Source organism: Ptychodera flava, chromosome 8 (genome assembly GCF_041260155.1).
Source record: "Ptychodera flava strain L36383 chromosome 8, AS_Pfla_20210202, whole genome shotgun sequence".
Classification (NCBI taxonomy): Eukaryota; Metazoa; Hemichordata; class Enteropneusta; family Ptychoderidae; genus Ptychodera; species Ptychodera flava.
This window is the reverse complement of record NC_091935.1, coordinates 16,116,907-16,142,805: the sequence shown is the minus strand read 5'-3', so window position 1 is coordinate 16,142,805 and position 25,899 is coordinate 16,116,907. Positions and strand designations below refer to the sequence as shown.

General features: G+C 38.2%; 1 protein-coding gene across 3 annotated transcripts in view; it reads left to right on the top strand.

Moving 5' to 3' along the window:
* LOC139138636 (microtubule-associated protein futsch-like) overlaps positions 1 to 25,899 on the top strand; it is a 102,254-nt gene that overhangs the window by 40,816 nt on the left and 35,539 nt on the right. For 2 of the 3 annotated variants that reach the window (XM_070707105.1, XM_070707104.1), the window contains exons 2-3: positions 10,256 to 10,456; positions 21,259 to 21,309. In XM_070707105.1, coding sequence (XP_070563206.1) covers positions 10,340 to 10,456; positions 21,259 to 21,309 — 168 coding nt within the window. In that variant the 5' untranslated portion in view covers positions 10,256 to 10,339. Of the gene's footprint in view, positions 1 to 10,255; positions 10,457 to 14,817; positions 14,958 to 21,258; positions 21,310 to 25,899 lie in introns of those variants that run through there. The other variant, XM_070707106.1, reaches the window with a different exon arrangement.

Here is a 25,899-nt window from a genome sequence, read left to right as displayed (position 1 = left end):
AGAAGGCTCTTTGGCAGATAAAGGAATCTAAATTTATACAATCCGCCGTGCCGTCGTGTTTTTCAATATTCTTTGTAACTTTACAAGACTGTAGATGTACACGCAATAAGCATTATTCTCCAGTAGCATACACAATTGCCACGATGAAATTTGACCGAATAAAATTTCAATCCTTCATACAGTTGCCAGGGTCCAAATATGCCCATAATTGATTAAATTAAAACCAGTGGTTGCGGAACAGTCGTACACGGTTTTGAGATTTTCTTAAATATTGACACCCATAAAGTGAAAATATTTTTTCAGTCCATCCATCCATCTATCCATCCATTCATCCATCCGTCTGTACATTCACCCATCCGTCAAATCATACGTCCATCCACCTGTCCGTCCATGAGTTCAACAATCAGTTTTTACTAAAATTCATAACTAAATTTGGAAAATCATCAATTGGCTAAGAAGACTGACACAGGGCGCTATAACAACCCTACTATTCCGTGACGTCATATAATTAATATCGTTGAGTAAGCCATATGATCGTAAAGAAAGTTAATTCCAACAAAGATAAGGGAAAAAATGATAGCATTAATTGTGCGTCGCAGACTTCAATTATGGTTGAACCAATAAACCGTTTCTTGTTATTGCAAAAAGGTTGAAAAGTCTTATGGGAAGGCACCCAGAGAAAAAGAAACGTATTGCTCGTTTCAAACAGGAAATCCCCCCGATAAGAATGTTGTTTGTCGTCCTTTACAATGAGATTTGAAGCAGGTTGTAGCGTCCGTCATCTCGTTAAAAAGTTATCAAAGGAACGCCACCTGAAAGATGCCGCGAGACGAAACGGCTGTGAATTAAGTTTGTTAGCTCCTCTAGTTCTTATCAGTTCTGTTTGTGAAGTTCGGATGCACTCGACTTAATGTTACCTACTGTGACCGCGGACAAAAAAAACAAGCTGAGTTTGCTTATGTGAAAATACATCGTGACTCGGTGAAAGGGGACTTTGCGGACGTATCCCACAGAATGTTTATCGGAATAAAGCAGAGAATTCTTGCAAGACGGCAATGTCGATACTAAAAGATAACTTACATCGATAACGGGTGTGTAAAGGAAACCGATCGCAAAGTATAAAAATAGATCATGTTGTTCTCTCGTTATCGGGCTGTTGTCGTTTATTCCTTTATCTTTGTGTGCAGAGATAAATTAATGGAAATGCCAAACATTTTTTGCAGGAACAGAAATTTCCGTCATAAAAATTTACTGTTGTTTGATTCACTGTGCATCTTCGGCGAATTTGTCAGATCGCCATCAAGCTAAAGATTTTAATTGTCTCGTTGTATTTACTTTGAGTAATAAATCATGACATAGCAGAATGTATCTCAGGATAAAAGTGGGTATTTACAGACTGATTCGATAAATACTTCCAAGGAATAAACGCAATCCTCTGTTGTTGTCAATATACTATAGGAATCAACAAGATACATCAACACCGCACTGCAACTTTCCTAAGATGTGCTCTTGTCGATGAAATTACATATATATATATATATATATATATATATATATATATATATATATATATATATATATATATATATATATATATATATATATATATATATATATATATATATATATATATATATATATATCTCTCTCGAAGTATACAGATGCCCTCATGGGAAATTACAGTGCTCGATACTAAAGCAGAGAGTTATAAATAATGACACAAAATTACTTCAAGTACAAAGTAATGGTATCTGCTACATAAGTTTCATGCATCCTGCAATCATCAGACAGATGACGGCTTTCGCTTCATCTGTCTGATGATTGTAGGATACATGAAACTTAAGTAACAGATACCATTACTTTGTACTTGAAGTAATTTTGTGTTATTATATATATTATATATATATATATATATATAATATAGATATAGATATAGATATAGATATATTGTACCTATTTCGAGTTTCATGCTTTCACACGATCATCAGATCGGTGAAATTATTGTATATATATATCCAAGTATACATATGATATCATGGGAAATTACTGTGGTCGATGCCAGAACACAGCGTTATAATAACACAAATTACTTAAAGTACAAAGTAATAATAACATCTGTTACTCAAGATTCATGCATATGGCATTTGTCCGATTGATGACCTCTCATAACCTTTGATAACCTTGCTACGGCATCAATTTGCGAAAAAATGATCTTTTGACGCTGAAGACCGAACAAAGCGAATCGTTTCTTTTGAAATGTACATACTAATGATCGCTTTTCAAAACCTCAGGACATGAAATGCAGACGGAGCTCAGAAGCTAAACTAAGGTGAAAGTGGTTACCTATCGGCATTTTCGAAAGTTGTAACAATGTATGTCTTGTTTGTTGTTTGACCACATACAAGCTGACATAACGCCTCGATATTCTGACTTGTTATCACCAAAGGAATTGATAGTATGGTTACGATGACATAAGAAAACCTGTTGAAAACATTGACATGTCTATCCGTTTCATTTCTATCTACTCTACTTCATGTTTGCAAAGCGCTAGAGTTGAAATTACCAAATATGAGATTGGACTGTTTAGATACCGACCTCCAGTTATTCAAGGCAGATATCCTGACATACATGCATAAAAAATAATGGAAGCAATAAACTTTCTTCTCAGAAACTAAATGACATATTTGTCATCTATTTCCTCGTTTTACATTTGAATATCTGACCATGTCACTATAAATTAGTTAATCAATACAGCGGATACAGCTACTGTATATCAAAAAATACTGCAACATTACGTAATATATGTTCGCTGCGACAAGAATGTCACAACTGTTGTTATTGTTTGGGACAATTTTTAGCTGTACATCTTCCAAGTGACTTTTCTTTTCTTTTTGCTAAACGGTAAATTTACAGGATAAATCATAATTATAGTTTGTCATTCAATTTATCAATTTGCTTTGATTTATTTTTGGCATATGGGCCGGAGGCCTTGCAAAGCAATAAAATTATTATTATCAAGTCATTTGTAGGTAATTATCATTGTCCTTTTTTATTAAATCTTTATTATTAAAAATTTTCATTTTACGTTTATTGATCCTTCATCTATTTTGAGTTTTCACACTTAGATTTTGTTTCGTCAAAAGTCGATTACGTAAAGAAAATAGAAACACTCTACGGGTGCATTTAGTAATTATTATTTACAACAGACTAAAGACCATATCCCTCCAAAGGTAATCGTAGAAGTGCATTTCTTTTTGTAATGAACTTTAACTTAAGGAAAATGAAAATGAAATGACCTAATTTAAAAAATGGCTAAGTGGATTTTATTCTATTAAATTCTACATTGAATGATATGTTTCATTTCTATACTTTCATGCGTTGGGTTGCTTAACTCTTGTCGTTGATTTGGTTGCTATCGATTAGCAATATGCCCCATGAGAACGGCCAGTAACTTAAAATGGCAGGTAGATGTAACTTTTGGAGTTTTTTCACGATTTTTGTTTTTAATATCGACTTCTTTCTTATTTCACTACTTAAAGCATGTTGAGATACACAGTATTCAGCCTGCCATACATGTGTAAACTGCATGCATCCTTATTGTTGACAAGGGAATTCTGGTTCGGCCTAGAATCCAAATGTAAAGAGGACATTGTAACTGTTGTGGGTCAGACTCACTTTTCCTGCATTTCACTTCCGTGCCTCGGGAGAATTGAGTTCTTATGCATAATATGGTGTGATTTCTTCATTTGACTCAATAGGATATTTATATTGTCTATTTTTGGAGTAGTCTCAGAGCTCTGTATGGACTCTGATAGTTCATTTGTTTGTTTGTTTTCACCAGAGGTTAAAGGTTGTAGGCGATGATAATTCATGATATGAATTCGGATTCGGATTCCAGCGACTTTCAGGGACTCGCTGGCCATTGCAAAAGATATTTCGGATTCGGCTGCATCGAAAAAGCTGATGTTGTGCGCAGTGACACGTCGATGTTCTGCTCGTATGACTGCACCAGACAGACTTAGGGCACGCACCGCTCTCTCTCTCTTCCTTACCAAGTGACCCACCTCTTTATCCTATTTATCAGGTCATTCCGCTATCATCTCTCCTCGTGTACATGATTAAAACCCATGTGTTTGTCAATTTCTGATAGTCTGGGCGATGAAATATGATTAAGTGACTCTTACCTATAGCCACTACCATGAGCTGAGAAGCTAACAGCTTATCTCGACGCCAAGATGAAGAAAATTGATGTCATTCCACACAAAATCCAATACAAGTCCGAGGGCTCTCTACAATGCACGATAAACACTTTAAACTGTGCCCTAGAAATTCCCCAACAATTAATAAAATCAATGACTCGATTGCTTGTGAATTGCTTGCGAGCGGCAACTGAAATTTACACATGATGTGTTTAAGAAACGTGTGGGATGTTCAACCCCAGAATCAGGTCAACACTGTCGCTCTCTACGGTATAGCAAACTGACTTCAAATTATGTCAGGGAGCTCAAACAGTCGATACGTTGCAAATAAGTTATTAAACCGCCTTGTAGATCTTATTGTACACAGAGTGTAGAGTTTGTAACATTGAAGATAGACGCATCAGTGTCCCTGCGCTGAGCCCCATCCTTTCAAGATGCAACGAGCAGTGCTTAGAAGTCGCTGCGGATAGCAAGCAATTTAAACTCAATTATGTCTCTGAATGTGAACTGTCTTTCTCTTTCTGTAATAGGTATATTAACTCATTGACGTCCAGTAGATCTCTTTGATCAAGTCTCGATTTCACAAAGTATGCACCTCGAAAGAGGCTAAAATCTTCGGGTGATAGCCCTTTACTCAATTGAAAGGCGTGAATCGCCTCTCATCTCTCCAAACATAATCAGAATTTAGGATTGATGTTCAAATGGTTTATTTCCCCATGACATCGACCTTTAAATTTCATCATTTAGATTGAAAGGTGACGATCGGGTGACGCCGGCTGGAGCGGGAGAGGAGGGGAGGGGAGGGGAGGGGAGAGATTGCTTTCAGTTTACAAACTGTGAGGCTAAAATAAACTATGTGCGTGTCGTGTCTGTTCAGACATACCTTCGACTTCATTAGTGAATTGTTATAAAGTAATTAATTATTCATTCATTCGTTCGTTCGTTCGTTCCCTCATTCGAATGACATTTTCCGAGCTAGCCCGTGCACTGTTGTAGTCAGCACTGACAATTTTAGCAAAAGTTGTGTTTTTTTACTATGATACTGAGAAACAATCGCTGAAGTGAAAGTAATCATTCTTGATTGTATGACGTCATTAAAATCACGTGTGCCTTCGGATATTTTTAATGACGCGGAATTTGCTTGTGGACAGAGAAAATTATGTGGGATCGATGGAGTAGATCTAGGTTGATTCGGTCACTTAAAACACACATTGTGCGACCTATATATGTATTCATCATGACCTTGGTACAACCAAACATCGGTATTCTTAAGTACAGCATGAGAAAAAATGCACCATTCTTATTGTGCATCCGAATATTATTCTTGTATGACCAACAATGCGTTATGCTTGCGTAGCATACTTTGATGACGGACTTTGTGACGTCAAAGGTGTATGATTTTCTGAAGATTTTAATCTGCAGAGTTTAAAGTTTGATGAGAAAATTTCGATTTAACTTTGCATCCAGATGGCTTTACTGAGTAAACGCTACTGGCAAAAGAAAACTGTGATTGGTGACCTCGCGATATGACAGTTTTCGGTTTTTTTGTCAGGTCTTTCTGTCACCGTTTCTAACTCCTTGAGATCTAGGTCAAAAATATCATTCAATGTGGTGAATTATGTCCAACGTAAGACGTTTCGCGTCACCAGCGGCGCAAGATTTCGCGATCAACATTGTGGACGCGTTTGATAACGTCGAGGTTGATAGCCATGGCTGGTTGTGGCGTTCATTAATTGGACACAGATCACGTTATGTTTGATAGTTTGCTCTTTCGTTTCTTCCCATAACGCCTCACATTTTTAGCTAAAGTAGCACACGTGTGGTGTTAGGCTGTCTCTAAATCATTCCAAGGTTGACATACCCTACTGACTTGAGCGTGTCCTTCGGTTTGGAACCCTGCGGTGCGTAATTTCAGGTCTCCTTGCCTCAGCCTGGCTTCTTGCTCGTGTCTTTAATCGTGCCTATCCTTGGCATGACTCTAAAGTTAATTAAGATGTATCAAAACATCATTAAATTGTCGATAACTTTAATTTCCTTACCCTATGGATTAATATCGAGATTAAAATATTCATATCGTGTATGTTGCTGTAACGCTGCTATCAAAATATTGTCATCGAATGCACTTCTTGTTGTTGTATATTACCTACAGTAGTATGACATTGAATAACTCGCTCTTCCTTTTTGCATTAGTACCTCAAACATGACAAGGAAAAATTCGATATCAGAGACAGGAGATAAATTTGGACTTGCTCAATAGAAGCGACAGAATTTAGACAGTCCAAAGGAGTCTTTGATTTTAGAGACGTCTGAGATGATCTCTTTGTAATCTCGTGATATCAAAATATCTCGCCTTTTTCTCGGATGTTTTTCGAATTCACCCATTGAACAAAATAGCCCTTTTCAGCATTACAACTGACATGTAAATTGAATAGTTTCACTCCATTTTCAATTTCCCGCCATTTTCAAAACATTGTCGCTGTATAAAGAAAACAGAGGATGCAACAAAAAAGCTGTAGTTGGGGTCATTCAGTATATCATTTGTTAAAGTGGATTGTTCGATGCATTTTATTCACCATGTCCGACATCGATAGCATATATGCAAGGAGGCGCCCACATCTGAATGTGTTCCCTGCGTTTATTGTTTATCGTGTTCAAACTTGCACATGCTCCAGTCTGGCTAATAATGCCTGTGTACACATCCTTCAGTACGTTCAATCGCATCAACTACTTTTCGTTCCAAAAGTAAACCCTGAACAGTTGCAGCTCATGGACCCTTTATCTACCATGCCTATGATGTTGTAAAACGAGATTTGAAACAAAAGTGCAGGTCTGCCGAGGCGGTCTCCGCTGATCGCGTTGCACCTTCATAATGTTGATATCTCGTGGGCAATTTACATCAGAGCGCACGAACTTGATGGGCAGGTGTGTGGTGTCTTCTGAAATTGCCTGCAAACTGAAACGTATAGCGCTCGTTCAGCAAATCACAAACTAAGGATGAAGGACGCTCACTCGCTTCAGAGTCACCATGAATATTTAATCGGCGCATAAAATTCTCCTCTTGTCCAACAAGACATCGCAGCAGCTGTGTGTGTAGACGACCCCTCCTTTCAAACTTCACCTTTTGTTACAAAAATTTTGAAGTTTTACTATCGCTTGGCATGCAAAAGGGAGGTTGGACTTTTGTCAGCAATTGCGGAATGAAAATTCGTCTAGTTTGAATCACAGACATGGTGAAATTTTTTTCTCCTTGTCTGTGTTTGAATTGATTTGTAATCATGCAACGTGCCTATTAACTTGCAAAACGACAGAAAAAACAAACAGATAAAAAAACGATAGATAAATAAATGAATAAATAATGAAAAATTAACATGGAAATTTGCATTTTCTTGGAACATCGAACCCGTTGTTTGTTTGTTTGCTTGTTCTGTTCGTTGTATTTTTCCAAAACGCATTTACATTAGTAAGCTCATGAGGAAATCCTTGTATATCATGCGTATGTACATCGACCATTCGATCAATAATTTGCTGAGATTAAAATCCCCCATTGTGCGCATGGCACATACACACCTCTTTCTTGACGAGACTTCACATTTTCCCAAAGAGTGTGGCCTGAAATGGCAAAACCAAACCAGTGCAACCAAAGATCAAATAAGCTATATCGTTATGTTCTCTGAAGTCTAAACGGCTGCATTGTAAGCTATCCAATAGGTACGTACGCGAAAAACAATGATGGCACGATTTACACGTAAAAACCCGATCGTGGTAAACACGTATGTCCTAAACAAAATAAAAGAATTAGCTGTCTGTCAATATATCTCGCCATCTATATGTGTCCATCAACAAACACGTGTGCATTGTGTTTAAATTCTTTGAGCATAGACAGTGGTCTATGATTGTGCAATACAGACGCAGATATGCATAATGCACAAAGTCGCACAATCAGGGATAATATTTAGAAACTATTTTTGTCGGGACGCGGGCATTAGGAGTTATGAGCTCTTCAGCGGTAAGATGAATTCGGATGAAAGGATTTTATAAAAAAACACAAAAGGGTTCATTCGTTTCCTCACATAATAAGGTCAATAAAATACAAACAGTATACACTAAAAATGTCGACATTATTCATGTTTAAATTTTCACGAACAAGCAATTTATTCTTTTTAATAGAGATGGATATCAAATAGTGATTAAAATATTACTGGGAAATATTTATGCATATTGATTAGATAAAAGGAAAATTGCGTCCTCTACAAGCATGCGTAAATTAACACAAACATGTAACCATACGTAGACTCATACACACAGACACAGACAGACAAGACACACACGCACACATAAATATTTGTACTACAAGTACACATTCTAACGTACGTACAAATACACATGTAAAGGCAGGCATACATGTAGATACATATATACATACATAGATTCATACATACATACATACATACAGACAGACAGACAGACAGACAGACAGACAGACAGACAGACAGACAGACAGACAGACAGACAGACAGACAGACAGACAGACAGACAGACAGATAGACAGACAGACAGACAGGCAGACAGACAGACAGACTGGCAGGCAGACAGACAGACCGGCAGAAAGACATATACAGACATAGAATGCAGGATGGACGGACGGACGGATAGACAGACAGACAGACAGACAGACAGACAGACAGACAGACATTCTTACATTGTATGTATTTGAGCTGTTAACTGAAAAAAATCACAATTTTCGAATTTCATCGATTTCTGGTGACCCTAAAGAAAACATCTGTGGGTCCTCCGTATCCTCATCGACATTTGCTGTCATGGTAACCATGCAGCTTTGTTGATTTAAGAGGGATAGCTGGTGGCATTAGCAGTGGCATTCTATCATTACCCGTTTTATCTGTTTTACGATCTCTCTCTTCGAAATTGCATCTCCATCTTCGGTTGGAAACAATGCAATCTTAGATTTAAATGTCCTGCTGTATTATTGATAATGCTGAAGCTTGTAGACTGTATTATCATATTTTACCGGCGGAACATTTCGATATGTTGCCATTCCAATTACGCAATATTACGTTGAATCCGCGAGCTAGACCATCAAATAATAAATTTGTAATAAAGCTCTCTTAAATTAGTTATTAATGGTGAATGTAAACAGTCAGCAAGACGGTATATGGTGGAAAGTGTAGAACGCACGACTAGCCCTAGACGAATATTCTCACTGATTGGGAAAAATAGACAAAACCAACCCGAGAAAATAAAGAAAGACACAGGCGCAATAAAATAGAAATACGTGCATGTGCTCATATAAGGTAGTGAAAGCCTTCAAATTTTGCTCAAACTTTCCCCAATGAAACTTTCAACCATTCTCATTCAAAATCAATAATCTAAATCAGGGGTCAACCCGCAAATTTTGGCACCAGAGAAACAAATTACCTTAAAATTGCCCAAATTTTAAAATCAAAATGGCCGCCATCTCTGAGTGAACTCATTGGAAAAATTTGTTTTTTATTTTCTTAAAAATCAGATGGTGAAAATTTTATTTACTCCAAGAGTGTTTTTTATTTTCTTAAAAATCAGATGGTGAAAATTTTATTTACTCCAAGAGCATCAAAAAGAGCTCCCACAAGTGGTAGATTAGAAAAGCACTGTAAAAATTTGAGAGCCTGAATGTCTGTCCCCGAGGCGCATTCTACCTTAATAGTGTAATTTGATTACTCATCAAGTAAATACATTGTAGATCATTTTCATATGTAATAAATGGGCAAACTTTACAGAAAAAATGCAAAGAAAAAAATGAAATCGGCGAATGACTGCGAAATTTAGTATGTGGTTCTGCTTTGATCGCAGAAAAATATGTGCCTTTGGCCGTTACAAACCACAGTCGGTATTTGAATTGTACACATAGATTATGAAAATAAAGTCAATTCTAATTATAATTGCTGTGAAATGTTCACAATTTACAATAGGCAATATGTTAACGTATTTTCATGCCTTAACCTGTAATTTTTAAAGGAAAAAAACCCGACTGATTTTGTTTGTTTGTTTTTTTCTCGTAGGTAAACTGGCATTCCAATAATGTGACCAGGGAAAGGACAGATTAAATGCCGCGTTCTGTACTAACGGAAGTTGCGTAAAGTTTGATGTTATTCCAATACCGTCTATGGACATGTTTTGATTTCTTATGTTTACCTGCATCCAGTGAAAGACTCGCAAGATGGATATTTTCACAACTTTGGCTCTTATTCGTTTGCAATGAGGTAAGTGAACTAGGAGTGTGCCAGATACGTCGGATAGAGCAGGAACATTGTTCCTCTTGTTTTGTAATGAGGAGAGCATGAAATTGACTGAGAACTAAGGTTTTGACCAAAGAAAATACATTTTCCGGTAATTTGGGTAAAAATAATTTCGGGAAAGAGATAAATCAATAAATATCACTTAACAATTGACCAAGAAGCTTCAACGACAGCGGTGAAGATTTTCTTGTCTTTTGTGCTCTCCTGTCGGTAATTTTACCGTTAATTCATGCAAAACCCGAGAGAAGGGTCGACGTGTCATAGATATAATATTTGATCAGTAAAAGGAATATGTTTGTTGCCTTTAAAATGTCTTCAGGAAATAAAGGTGGTCGATTGGAAACCCTTCATTACATTTTTCAAAACAAATTTTGCAAAATCATGCTTTATTTTGAAAATAAGGGCAAAAAAATGTCGGGGATTTTTAAAAAGGGAAAGGTCATGTTATTTGGAACACACAAATTTTGATTTGGCCGTAGAAATCTTAACACTCCAAATTACCAAATTTTGATGAAGGTGTCTGTCCTTTTCACAGAACTTCCTTCACACAATGTCCTTAGTGGAATCGGGGGATATGGTGTAAAATGGATGATACAAATAAACATAGCCTTGAGCTGCCAACGACGGCAAACAAAAGATTTGCTTCCTGACATATAAATTTTTTGTCGCTATAACTGGGTGTCATTGCCCGGTTTTGATCTGACGATCAATTTATTTACACATTTCAAAATGTCAATGCTCTCCGGCCAAGAAGTCGGCTGCTATGCTTATCCCGCCTTTTTTGCATTACTTGCGCCAGTACATTTTCGAACTTTGTGCAGTATTTCATCTCTGAATGTAATACGCCCCTTGACTATGGCATTAATGTTTGAAGTATTCTCTTTCATTGTCAAGTACAAAAATCAGAGATTACAGTGCAAGAATTTGTCCAAGAGAAGCAAGTTACGTCAAATTTGCAAAATACTTGAAATTCAAAATGGCCGCCATTCTGTATTTCTATTCTCGCTAGATTTTGTCTTTTGCTGGGAGGTGGGGGATGCAAGATATTTAAATGCATTGAGGGGCAAAAAGTAGACTTCTCACCACAGCAAGAGTTTTAGATAGTGAACTCATAAATACTTTTAACAATAATGTAGTCGCTGTCACGGCAAAAAGGTCTGTTGTTCGTGAAACAAGCCAAACTAATTCATCTTTCATTTTGTGGCATTTCTGGCAACATTCTAGCATAACCTAAAAACCTTAATTTTGCCTCTGTAATGTTATGTGTTTTACCTGCAGAAAGCGGCCATATTGAAAATATGCGGGTCGCCTGCATGAGCCTTTATGGCTCACTTAAGTGGTAAAATCGTACTTAAGGCACCTAGAATTGGCGAAAAACTTACATATTGTCGATTCTCAAGAAAAAAGTCAAGACAAAGAACACTTAATATCCTTGACAGGTTTTAACTCTTTGAGCGCCACAGTCAATTTTTGTCACCTTCACAAATTTGTAACCAAGACAATTTTTTTTCCAGATTTTTTCCAAAGTTTTTTAATCGAAAACTGTATCCAATAAAAAGGGATATCCATTCAGTGCAATACTATCAAAACAATTACAGCAAACTTCATAAAATTGGTAAAATTTTGAACTAAAATTTTGGCGGGAAAAAGTACAGCACCACTCCACACAAATAATATATCAGCGCTAGCAAACATTGCAATTAGAGGCACATTCTTCCCAACTTAACAAAAGAGATATCCCAGTGCTTGTTCCGAGACTTTCCCAACGCGTTTTCTGTTATCGCGACAACACAGGGCAGGATTTGGGACACTCGATATGCACCAGCAAGTAAGTGGAGGACGCGACTGAAGAATAGTGGGGCCATGTATTATTTAAGTACGATTGAACATTATCCTATGGATACATTTACATGTATTAAACATTAAAGACACCCTAAAGCGAGCATTGATTATTATCACGAGAATGAATTTGTCCAAGTGTTCTGCAAGTGTGTCGAATAGGAAAAACAACACCAGAGGTAGATAAACACGTCAACACGATGCTTTACAAGACTATCGACAATTTTGAGTGAACAGATTTTGATAGTGGTGGTTTTTGTCTGGTTCTAGTGATGATGGGCTTTTTCACTGTTAAAGCAATACGCATTTTAGGTGAACACGTTGTGACTGCAAGCAAAAGTTACCAGAAATCGTATAAGTCCGACAAATCGAACACAATAACAAGCTACAGTCAAACTCATCTACGTGTAGCATATTCCTTGGGGAGCATGAGTACTGATTGAGATGCTAGTACCAGGTTAATGAAGCCGTACTATTAACTTTCGTGGAAAAAAAAAACTATTTACTTTAATATCGTTCACTTAATCGCTCCATGCATCGAGACTTCTTCATATAGTTTTTTCTTCGAATGATTTTAATGTTTCACATTGTGTGTATGCAATTTATATAGCTAAAAGCTGCGCCACTGTTGTGCAAAAACAAAAAAGTGATTGCGTCTAATATTACAGTCCGAAAATTTCTCCCGTAATATAGCAATCCCATAAATAAGCTTTGAAACCACCCAGATATCACCTTACCTCATCAAAAAATAATTTTACTTCGGAAATTAACTCTTCTTGTGTGCTTATATTCCGCAAAATTTGAATTTAATTTCGTGGTCGAAAAGCATGAAAGATAAATAGGGTAAAAATGATAATAGTTGTATAATCTGAAAAAATAATAATGAGCCGAAATCGATGGACCATACTGGCATCGTTCTCGCAATGTTAAGTAATTAAATAAAGGCAGTATTTACGGAGGACGATTGTTTTCCTTGTCTAATTTTCCGTCTCGAGGTCACGTGACTGATGGGATTTACGGAATGAATAATGCACATAATGCCATTCCTACATTATTCTACCTAATTAGGGAAAGTAGTGTACATTATAAATGTCGCATTCAAATTTAATAGCATTAACTCGCAATGCCTGCCTCCGACTACGTGATTACTGTCTCGTCCTCTTCATTTGTGCATCTGTCATCAATTATTGCGATGAATATTGGGATTGGTGGAAATAACTATCGTTTCGGGGAGATACAAACTAACATTTTTTAACTTCTTAGTTGTTTGGAAGGATATGCCTATTTCCGTCTATTTAATTTCCACTGTGTTATGATAAGCAAGACGCAAAATTCATCCAAAATCGAGGTCAAAGTCGCGTAAGACGCCAGCAGTGGTAAAAAATTCAGATTCGTTCGTTTAAAAGGGTGCGGGGAGTGGTTTTCCTCCATCCACTTTTCGTTTTAAGCATAACGGGTGGGGCAAGAGTATTTAGGAGTACTAATAAGCTCCAGATACCTGATGGAAATACCCTGCAATTTCCGGCACCATTTCATGACCCGGAATACAAGTAATTGACCTCATGACGTCAAATATTTTTACTGCGCTGTTTCATTTATTATTGAAAAGAGCGATCGATTAGAGATTCCTGAAAATTTAGAATAACAAAGATGGCACGACGAAGCGTTTGGCATCGATCATCGGAGGAGAATGTTGATGTGCCGGCCGTCCCAAGCTCTTAGACTTCGTATCTGCCAAGTGGGTTGCATCACGTATTTCCATGGTGATAGGCCCTGAGTAAGGATAGATCACAATACGCAGCGTGGAAACAATCAATATCACAAATTTGTGGCAAAAGCATCATGGTTTGTGAAATTACCTTTACAGAAACTGTTCTCACTGTCATGAGGCAAATTGATTTTAACTGGATGTAACGGGCGGGGCGGGGGGGGGGAATTAATGTCACAATTACCCGAAAATAATCAATCATGACTAATGTCGGCGATATATCAATTGTGGAAACACCATTACGACTGAACAGAAACAGAGAATTGTGTGGGTACCCTTAGGGACGGTGGATCAAGCGTACAACTCCCGCAAATTACAATTCCAATGTAGAGTAGTGGGTCAACAGTGCGAGGAACCGCCTTGCGCGTGACGTCACTGATGAAGTCGTCGTGGCACCGATGCGCCGCAGAAATTAATAAATGTGAAAGCTGTCTGGTCGTCATGGCGACGTCGAGCGGGCGAAAGGTTACCTAGTCATTATAGATAATTCTCCTGGTGTATCGAGAAATTACAAACGCCCCCATTTAATGGGGCTCCCCACACACGATGACTTTGCCGAACTGTTCCGCGATATCTGGCGCTTTTTATGTTCTTCATTAAAAAGACCCGATCGTTTCTCATAGCGATACATTTTGTTGAATCGGAAGGGGGAGGGCAATTTATAGGTGAACTAGAGGGCCTTCTATCAGGTTTGGGAGGTTCCAATAATTTGTGAGTATTGTTGACGTAGAGGTGTAGCCTGTGGCAAGCTCCATTGACTCGAACACACGCCCACCCAGAGTCCAGCGGGTTATGGCGCCCTACTATGAAGCGCTAACGTCGCCATCGTACAGCACACAGGAGTGGACCGAGAACATGGTAAATACCGTTTTTCCCACAAAATTTCTTAGATGTAATATTCAGTTTGCACGGCGAGAAATATTCTCATCTACAAATAACAGACAACATCACGGTACGTGACGTTGTGGGCGGATTGCATGAATGGACCGGCTGAATGAAACCGGCGATTTGTTATACACGCCTAACATGTCCACCACTATCAGTCGATCGTTTCGGTGAAATTGTGATAACCTATAGTAAGAACTGGTACAGAAATGCCTCTGTCATTGTACACCGCGTCTCAATCTACTTGACTCAATATATTATTATAGATAATAGCCATATCGGATAATAAACATATCTGGTGATAACATATTAATCAGTTGTATTTCAGTACAGAGCAGCTCTGTAACAAATATACGCACTCTTTTAAAATATCTATTTAATTTATACCTTCACGTTTCGAGTAATTTTGATCTTCGAGTATTTTAAACGTAAACACGTAAAAAGGACGGTGTGTGTTCGGCTTTCGTGTGTGTGTGTACGTTTCGCTTCTCACACTCAGACAGGGGCCTTCGTCAGGTAGTTTCAGTTCACTGATAGTTCTTCAAGAAACACATGCTTCACGAGGCGAAGGACCCTGTTCAGGTCGCGCAAATTTTTTTATCGCACTATATGTAATATCTGGTTTAATTTTATGATCAGTCCGGAGGAACTTAATTCTTACCTCAGCGCGAGGAATAATTTAAGTTTGAATGGAAAGTGACAGTTATTAGACTGATGCAGATACAATTGTAGAGTAGGTAAATACTTGTACACGCTTGAGACGCAAAATTACGATTTCCATCACTTCAACAAAATACCAAAAGTCAACTCCTGGGCCTGTTTAAGGTAGACTTATCCTATCAAATCGCCGTCTGATACACGTTACAGTACATGTACATGTAATAATTGACGACTTAATAAATCTTTTTTTCCTCAAAACTGGATGAGTTTCTTTGCGGACAAATGAATATTTGCAAAAATACGTCTATGATAGTTTCATAGTGGTGTTTTCCATTAACATGTAAATCCGATTTATCTGAATATTTTTTCACCAAAATTCATGTAATCGATTTAAGAGGTATAATGTAGTTAACTTATGCTTGTATCTATGTTTTCCTTTTCTTTTCATTCGAGATTTACGGGTCATAGTTCATTCAAGCTTTTAGCTTTAACATTGTTTATCACTATTTTTCTCTTTTCCCGAACCGATCCTGAACGATGACCTCGCGTAGATTGTTTGCATTACTCAAAAGTCCTCAGCGTTTTCGCTCGAGTGGCGAATGAATTTCCGCAAAGCACTGGGGAAAGTTATCGCTGTGATAAGATAACGAGTCTCGCTCTCATCAGTCCCCTCGCTCACTTGGTTGCCATGACAACATGACCATGGAACTCCCTCAACGAGGATCATAAAAGAGAAGTTTTAAGCCGCCTAAGGGGAGCCTGGCTATTTTTGGATAACCGGAAGCGGTGAATTTATCGGAATAGCCATGAAGCTCGGCAATTGGGTCTCCCAGTCAGGCAAATGGTCACTTACTATTTCACAATCACCTTATGGCGACGGCGTTTAAATGAGAGAGATCCCTGCGTCGCTTCATTTGAAATCTGTGACCTGTGAACTACATCCATTTTCCGTTAATATAACGGCATATATGTTTCACTTTATACCTGAGCACATGAGGTACACATAAATAAAGAAATATTATATATATATATATATATATATATATATATATATATATATATATATACATACATATATATAGAAGTATACAGATGTCCTCGTGGGAAATTGTACTGCTCGATACTAGAAGCAGAGCGTTATGAATAATAACACAAATTGCTTCAAGTACGAAATACTTAAAACTTAAGTAACAGATATTATTACTTTGCACTTGCAGTAATTTATACATACACACACACACACACACACACACACACACACACACACACACATATATATATATATATATATATATATACATATACATATATATATATATATATGTATATATATATATATATATATATATATAATATATATATATATATCAAGAGTAGGAGCACGAGGCAATTCTTTTTCTATTAGTCATAATTTGATATTTGAAATGCTGATGAGAATGGTCGTGAAGTGCTTCGAGTAATTTGTTATCAGTTTTACAGTTGGTAAGATTTGTGATAACACACCAACCTCACAAGTGACAAATTTTTGAAGGAAAACATTATTCAGGGGATTAATTGTGATGGGTTATCTCTCAATCTTAGTTTAATTATCGATAGGGTTACACGAGTTTTACGGTATGTTGTCGGGTATTCGCTATATCTAATTTCATGGTTGATATTTGCTATTCCTTGCGGCAGTTCATATGCGTTGGGTTTTAACGCTTTAGCGTCGATCCTGTGCTGATAACAAAGACTATAATATGAGATGTAACTCATTCCAACAACGTACTAATCGGAGACATATCTTAAATGTCATTTTAGCCTTAAGGTACAATGTACCTCGGGGACAGATAGTCGGACTCTGGTCAGGTCTATCGCTTGTTAGGACTCATATCAAAGCTCTTGGAGTAAGACATATTGTCACCAGCGCTAGCTTAGCTTTTTTTAAATCGAAAATTCTATATTCCCCATAGAGTTAAGATAGGGATGGCGGCCATTTTGAATTTCAAATACTGGTAAATGTCGGGCAATTTGCTTCTCTAGTTCCAAACTTTGCATGGTGACCCCTGATTTTTGAGTCTAGATTGGGTAAGAGAATTGTTGAAAGTTTCATTTATGAAAGTTTGGGCAAAAGTTTGTCTTTCACTTTCCAGGCGCTTACTGCCTTAACTTAGTTTTATTGCCTCACCTTCTGACATCCTCTGTACTTTTAAGAAGCATCACTTTCAACCTAAACATAGTTTGAAGGGATGAAAAGCTTCAGAGTTCCAACTTCATACATCATACATCATATACCAGAATCCAGTTTATGTCTGCCGGGGATTCTGAAACATGTAATCAATAATTAAGGTAAAGCAATGATATATATACAAGCAGTACTTTCAGAGACACCAAGACGCTCTCACTGACATATCTATGTAGAGTGTTTGAACGCACATGTATTGACTCTACATGATCGACGCTATAGCTACCCTGACATAGCTTTTATAATCAGAAGTATTACAGGAAGATAGAGAGACTGAAATCGACTAAAATGAAGAACACCTGTGCATCGCCCGTCTTTGATAGTGCCACTTTCTCATTTCAGTCGAAAATACTTTTTTACATTTAAAACATATTCCGTGACGAAAAGTTAAATTAGAAAACGCTTTTTTGTTCGTACGGTAAGCTTACGATCGCTCCTATCGCATCGATTGCCCACCCACGAAAAATCTCGAAGAAATCGCGCGGTCAACGGAAAACTGACGCACAACTTTCGTTTTGTCACGTATAGAAAAGTACTTGTGTTTTAAAAGGTCTATGAAAGAACAAACAACGTGATATTGATGAACATGTAATCAGGGCGCAGTGTTTCCATCTCACGGATAGTCGTGTTGTTCACCTTTGCCCCCGGTGTAAAAGCACTTTAGTCACATGACTGGAACATACTAACGTAAGGGATTAACCCTTTGAGCGCTGTAATTTTCTCCCGCCAAAATTTTAGTGCAAAATTTTACCAATTTTTATGAATTTTTCTGTAATTATTTTGATAATTTTGGACCAAATGGACATCACATTTCATTTGCTACAGTTTGTTCTCAACATTTTGGCAAAAATCTGAGAAAAAATTGACTGGGGTTTATTTTCTAAAGAGGACAAAAATATACTTAAGCGTTCAAAGGGTTATTAATCTGCTGTATATCTTACAGTCCTTGCGCACGTAAATGTCATAGTACTTCTTGGCTCATTGAAACAACGTATGGACATTTTACTAAACTTTCGGAAACCTCTAAACCTCTTAAGGTAGTATGCGTCTCGAAAGTGGAAGACTAATAAACTTTTGATCAAATTTTCCTCAAGGAATCTTCAGTCATCCTCTCTCTTTCAAGATCAAGCTCTCTTTCAAGATCAAGCCTAAGTATAAAAATCGGAGGTCACCGTGCGAACTGTGGTGCTAGAGACACAAATTACCCAAGATTTACCGATATTTGAAATTCAAAATGTGCTAATATATAGAAGAAAAATAAAATTTTCGATTTTCAAAAAACTAAGAATGTGAAAGTCGTTCTTTTTTTTCTCCTGGGGCTTCAAAATGAGGCCTACAAGTAGTAGATCAGAAAAGAATTGGAAAATTTTGAGAGTCCAAGTGTCCGTCCCCGAGGCGCATTCTAGCTTAATGCTGTTTTTGTTGGTAATAACAATAATATAGCTCTTTCTACGAATTCCCTATCCTATCCGGGAAGAATAATTTTGTTGATGTAACCACCTTTCAAGTAACGGGGACATTTTTTAAAATAAATTTTGAACTTTTTAAGATTACACATATATATAAGTTTGACATAACTATTCGCGTTCGCTTTATTCGGGACAATCTTCGTGTTCACCGCCAATTTATTGCGTCGTCATCATACGAGTGTATTCTGGTGGTGCTTGGACGTTTGAAGTTCATGGTTGGATATAAATGGTGGAAAATCATTTATATTCCAAATCGGCGGATGGACGGATATGGAGGAATGTTCTTGCATTGTTTCACAGAGCGGACAGTGACGCCACGCAAAGTAGGTCATGATGAAATGTAATGCAATATTATTTACATGGCCCCGTGCTGATACTGACGTGCGAGTGACAACCAGACTGCCCGTCGACACTTGACCATCCCCACGTGACGGGATGACCCGAAGTTACATACCCGCTGGTCGGTCCCAGCAAGTAACGTGCCACTTTACAATAAATTCATTTCGCACATTAGCCATATCGCGCCCTGTTCTCTGTTTTTTAAGTCAATGGTGCATCTGGACTAAAGGCTGGTTAGAAAAAAAGAAGCCTGATGCGCCGGTGCAGGAAAAGGCGCTTTCCGCCACGAGGTAGTCTTGTTGAGGATGAGAGCCCCTTGACGACGGAAATCATAGATGGCGGGAAATCCCGATTTCTATTGAGTCGAGAAATACAAAGAGAGGAACAGATCTATCATGTGGACAGGCCCGTTGAAAATATTAACTTTCGTAAACCTGAATTTTGACCGGCGATTCTACGACTCCTGATAAATAGACTATGGTCTATTGTACGAACGGCATTAACGTTTGTTGTTCTCGAATGAGATATTTCGTACAGGAAGAGGAAGAATTCCGCTGTACATATGATCAATGTTTATTGGTCATGTCTCCATGCGACAAGAACCATTGTCAAAAAAAGTGCTTCTCAATCGAAGTTTAAATGAGGATATACGTGTACCGTTAAAGCCGACAACTTGGTGATTACTCGTGTACACCGATATTCATAAACACTTAATATCTAACAAGCCCGTGTTGACGTTGTCTCGCTATGACATACAATAGTATGATAGGCGTACGGTTACTCGATAGTTTAGAAAGATCAAGTACGTTCAGAACTAGCTAGGCGTTGAATGGTTCAGTGTCGCCATCTATCGCGTTGTTTTCATGACTGCACGCGGATGCGATCCAGTTTCCGATAACGGATGATAACATGTGATGTCTCTCAACTGATCGCATTCAGTCCCAATTACTTGACGATCAAAAGTCCAAGTGGCGATGTGCTGGTCCCGAGAGTACATTTATTTCAATAAGTGCCAAATTCCCACGAGACGCCACCTGGAAGTGAAAATACCGCCAACACAGAAATTTTGCGAATGAATTTATATTTTGGGATACCAGTTTGGGGTGTCCCCCGCATGTTCTTCGGAGTACTCACGAGCAATTTCATTGCAAAGAACATCATACCTGTAGGTTTGTGTGGCTATTTTGACTGTCAACTTACTGATTCTAAATGTCCCGAAACTGAATCTCCGAAGATTGCGTTCTTACTGCTCATGCGCAACTGCAGTGTCTGTACCTTATCGGGCATATAAAGTACTGATGACGTAAATATACTATCTCACCGCGATAAGTCTGTTGCATTTTTGAGAAAGATAAAACAATGCCCACTGATTTCAACTTTTGTAAGATATAGACCATTCAAAACTTAACAACTCGAATTCTATTATTTAGTGCATTACGAAGCATTACTCTGGAATGACAAAACAATATGAAAATATTATTTTTCCGATTTATGCCTTCACTGGATAGCCAGATGATACCGTAGTGCTAATATTTTGAAGTTGACGATTGTTTTAATCGGTGCGTTTTCTCTCTGTTGACAGGATTTCAACAATACCACGCAACCTATGGCCAATGGAAACGAACCAGCTTTGGTAAGTATCGGTGTCCATCCGTCGCTATTCTGTGTCCTGAGATCGCAATGTAAACTGTAGATTAGGAATTGACCATTGTATCTTGAGAGGGGTGGTCGCAAATGGAGAAACATATGCGGGGTGAAAATTACATTACACTAGCTGCTTTCAACAAAAGTATTCAAATGATTTCAAAATGAACACAATATGGCATTGTGGGAACATACGTCTGTAGGCTCTGTTCCTCCTCACCAAAATATTTCAATTCAGTTTTTTTGAAGCCCGAGGAAACGTTGTATCATTCTTCATTCTGATAATGCCTTCCAAGATTTAATAATGCTTCCTTACGAGATAAAAAACGGTTGATCATAGAAGCCGGCCGGATATCTTTAGAATCCCTTGTGATTCAAATTGTTGTTGGTGTAATAGTGCAGAGGAAGGGAGTCAATGCGACGCACGGCAGTATCGACAGCTGTGTCGTTCTGCATGCTTCAATTATCTTGAAATGACTAGAGCGACTCAACCTTACTTTTCAATTGAGCGTCAAGAGTAAATCATGCACACAGTTGTCAGGCAGAAGCGACTGGCATATGGCTACGCGACAACGCGCGGAGCTGGTGCCATCATCGGTAACAATGCGCAAGAGACATATGGACAGCAGCATCTCCTGTGTATATACTTTATGTAATGCAAATTAGCATTTCCAAACCAGCTATTGTTGGGTAGGCTCTCTGATACGATATAAAATAATTTATTTTGTGCCAATGTAAATTCAATTTTTCAAGAGATTATTAAACTTTGTTTTTTTTTTGTAAACTGTTAATTTGTGATAAGTATTGAGCTGAATGGTCAGCCGCACAGCTTTAAGTGGCACATCCCGAAGGGAAGGTGTAAACCAATCAGTAATAAGTTATTTCCATACGTCACAGTTCGTCAATAACCAATAGCAGTCAGCATGTGGCCCATGATAGGGTAAGAAGAAGGGACCGTGATGTAAAATAAATCTTGCGTAAGAGCAAAACGTGCCACTATAGACAGCGGAATGGAAGTCTTCCACTACCGTCTATGACGTCATATAGTATTCGTTGCTGTTCGATTTTGTAGAAGATATAGTTATTTCTTTGTGCAGCGTGAAAATAAATTTTTCAACGGGGAAATATTCATCTGCTTTCTTACATTAATTGGCATAATACGCTGTTAAGTTTATTATCAATCAAAAAGTTTTATCTACATGTTTAGCTTCGTTCGTTGCAATTTTAATTCTCTGAACCGAAATACCAATCGCGTAAGTTGTAGTTTTGTACCAATGTCATGCTAATGCGTTCACTTCTGAAGACCATTGAAATAACACTTAAAATGAGTGTGAGCATAGCGCAGACTTAAATGTTATAAGAAACGATAGATATGGAGTTTTGGACGTGACAGACCATTGCTTGCGAAGACACCATTACTTTATATATCGAGATCGATGGACCTATTGGACTTACGTCATCGGCGCACGTGATCGCGAAAACCATGTCTATCCATACCTGTCAGAAACTCACATTAACGAGATTACCATAACAACCAATCAGTAATAAGTCATTTCCGTACGCCGCAGTAAGTCAACCAATAGCCGTTAGCATCATGTGTAACCCAGTAATTTTTGCGATGAGAACGAGGCAACGACTTGAAACTTTGCGGTTAGCAAACGGTCGGTACGTCTTTAGGTCGAGGAAGACACAAGACATTTGAAAGATTTTACAAAACTCGGTTTCTTCTGCTCAAGGAGAGGGGGATGAGGAGGGGACGAAGATAACAGAACCCTCGTTGTTTGTAATAAATTTGCATGAAACAATTACCTGCTTAATCAATGGAAAGTTTACACAAATCGTCTGCTGCCAGCTTGGCGGGAGTTTTTGTCAAATCTGAAAAATCATAGTTCTCACTTCTACTGTCTATGGTGATATAAACATGCCGTGAAAAAATAGAAACGCAAATCTGTACATAATCTTACCACATCGGTCTCTGTCAGCACACCAACTATACCCGGTCAATGTAATGTTTACAAATTGTGTTTGTAACCGCATCTTCAAAAGTGTAAGCCATTATTCGCTGCTCTACGCAATATCTATAGCTTCCCGCGAAACTCAAATCCTTGTTCCGATGCATGGATTATGAATGAAACGCCGCGTGACATCATTGCGTATAATAGGCCTACATAATATGCAAATACGATGTCCTGGTGGGCAGTATTACCAACAAATCACCTGGGTCAGAGATTACGTCGTTATATATTCAAGAGAACCGTGACTAATGAGATGATGAAAAATACACGTACCAAGTAAATGTCCATGTGAGTAATTCCGAGCCTCTCACGTTGAAGAAAATGTAATAGTGCAAGTTCGCTATATTAATAAAATACTGATACATAACACATCAGGTATAATTAATTCTAAAATTCAATTCAGACTACCTTTAGGAATATCAAACGATTTATTCCATAACCTTGAATGGATAATCTTTGAAACACTATTGATATGTACAGTCAGCGTGCAGCAGCGGCACGTATTTAGTGTATTATTTGATTATTAAATGGCGGAGAAGGTTGCGCGATGACCCTCCGTTGTCTCGGAACACGCGGTGATTTGTTTGCGAGATTCTCGCGCTCCCAGCTACTTGATACCCAGGTCACGCTGGTCACAGGATCCGTCTTGTGCATGTGTGTCGAGAAACATTAGCGGCGATGACGACAGCGAAGAAGTGGTGTACTTAGATCACCAGCGCGCCAGTTTTTCACGACAAGGGCTATACATCATGCGCGCTTTTATCTCGGCTCCGAAGCGAAACCATTTAAAATCTGGCTGAGAGGTAAGCCACATTTATGCCTTCAAAAATCAGTGATCTCAATCAACTCTAATGTAATTTTAGCATTCTACGGGTTCATTTGCTCAAATAGTAGCTCGTACTTGGCTTTTATAACACAACTGCGTCACACCACATACTGTAGGTATATTTATCATTATACTTTCTATGAGAAGACCTCTTTCAGGATTAACTATTCTCTGCTTTCCGGTATCGTCAGCATTGGCGCGCCGCAATATCGAAATCAATGTTGCTGTACGTTGGCCGGATGGTGAGATCGAAACTTTGTCTGAGGAGTTGGCTTTTTTATTCATGTCGTCAGAATCTGAGTAATCAAATATCAATAAAGAAACCGCAGCAAGACAAACAAAACAAAAGTGGGCAATGTGATTGCCATGGAAACATATTTTTTGTACGCAGTTCATGGAAAAATATTAAATTTTGAATTTTATCGGTCGCCGCGGTTTGTACAGCTGCAAATACCTGCAAAGGGTTAACAGCGCAGGCACAATATACATTGGCCATGGCATTTGCCCTCGGGACGCTGTAATCGTCTGTTCGTGACGTTGTCGGCTTTACCGAAGACGTTGCCGTGGCGCCGTCTACTGTACTGAGGAGCTGATATTTTAGAACATCACCGTGAAAATTGGATTCTTCAGTCTGATATGTTAACTGTCGTTTACGCGATGGAGTGCCCACCGTCCGTCGCTGAACGGCTGCTTTATTCTTTGATTTACTCGTGGGAGGAGGAAATGATGGAACAGAAGCGATGTCACGACAGTCTCTGAACGACAATTAGCTTCATAGTTGACATAGTGGAAGTATTATTTGATATTTGGACATATCCTTAAGTGCATTCCGTGAGCTTAGTAACACAATGGCATATTTCAGACTGCATGCTCCGTTGATGATGTCTTTAACGACCCACTGCGCAGAGAGCATGAGCCATGAATTGTTTGAGGCCCTCTTTCCAAAGGGAAGGACGGGGCAGATTTATCAATTCCGCTCGCCGCCAGACTGCCACGAAATCATTCCCTATTCTTGTAAATCGAGATTTCAGACTCAACAAAGAATGAGACATGAGGCGAGTGTCTCTAATGAGGACGATTGAGTGAATTTTAATGAGCTAGAATATCAATGTAGATTTCTCTGCTCTGATTCTAAAAATAGCCCAAGCCGATCTTGAAGTCACACAGGGTTCGCTTCATGTTCGCGGTGTATTCATTGGATGAATATTTGAATTTCATGCCTTGATTATTGTAGCTCTATAGACCCAGAAACACTTAGTTGCAGCACTTAAATGACAAAATGGCAACCAATATAGCGTGGAGATTTAGTCACACGTTTGGGAAATCGCTGGAAATTTTAAACCTTATGGACATTATGTAACTAAGGAGTGACGTATTACTCAGTTATCCATAAACATCCGACAATATGAAAAACGTGTATTTCGAAAAAAAAGCACTATGTAAAAACCATTTGCCTTGAAATGATGTTTAAAAATTCATAGTATTGACTGATGTTTTTGTTCCCCCAAATGCCCGTTGGACAGACGCATAAATGAATATTAAGCGCAGTATACAGATTTCCAATTAGTGTGACTTAAACATGGCATGGCTAACCCTATCACAAAGAACTATTTTGAAGCAGCTGCCGGCATTATAAATAAACTGACCAGAGCAATAACGTCGCGCTGGGGAATCATCCAACGGTATTATAACTATTCCACAAAATATCACTACGTGACATGCATTCAGAGCTCAAACG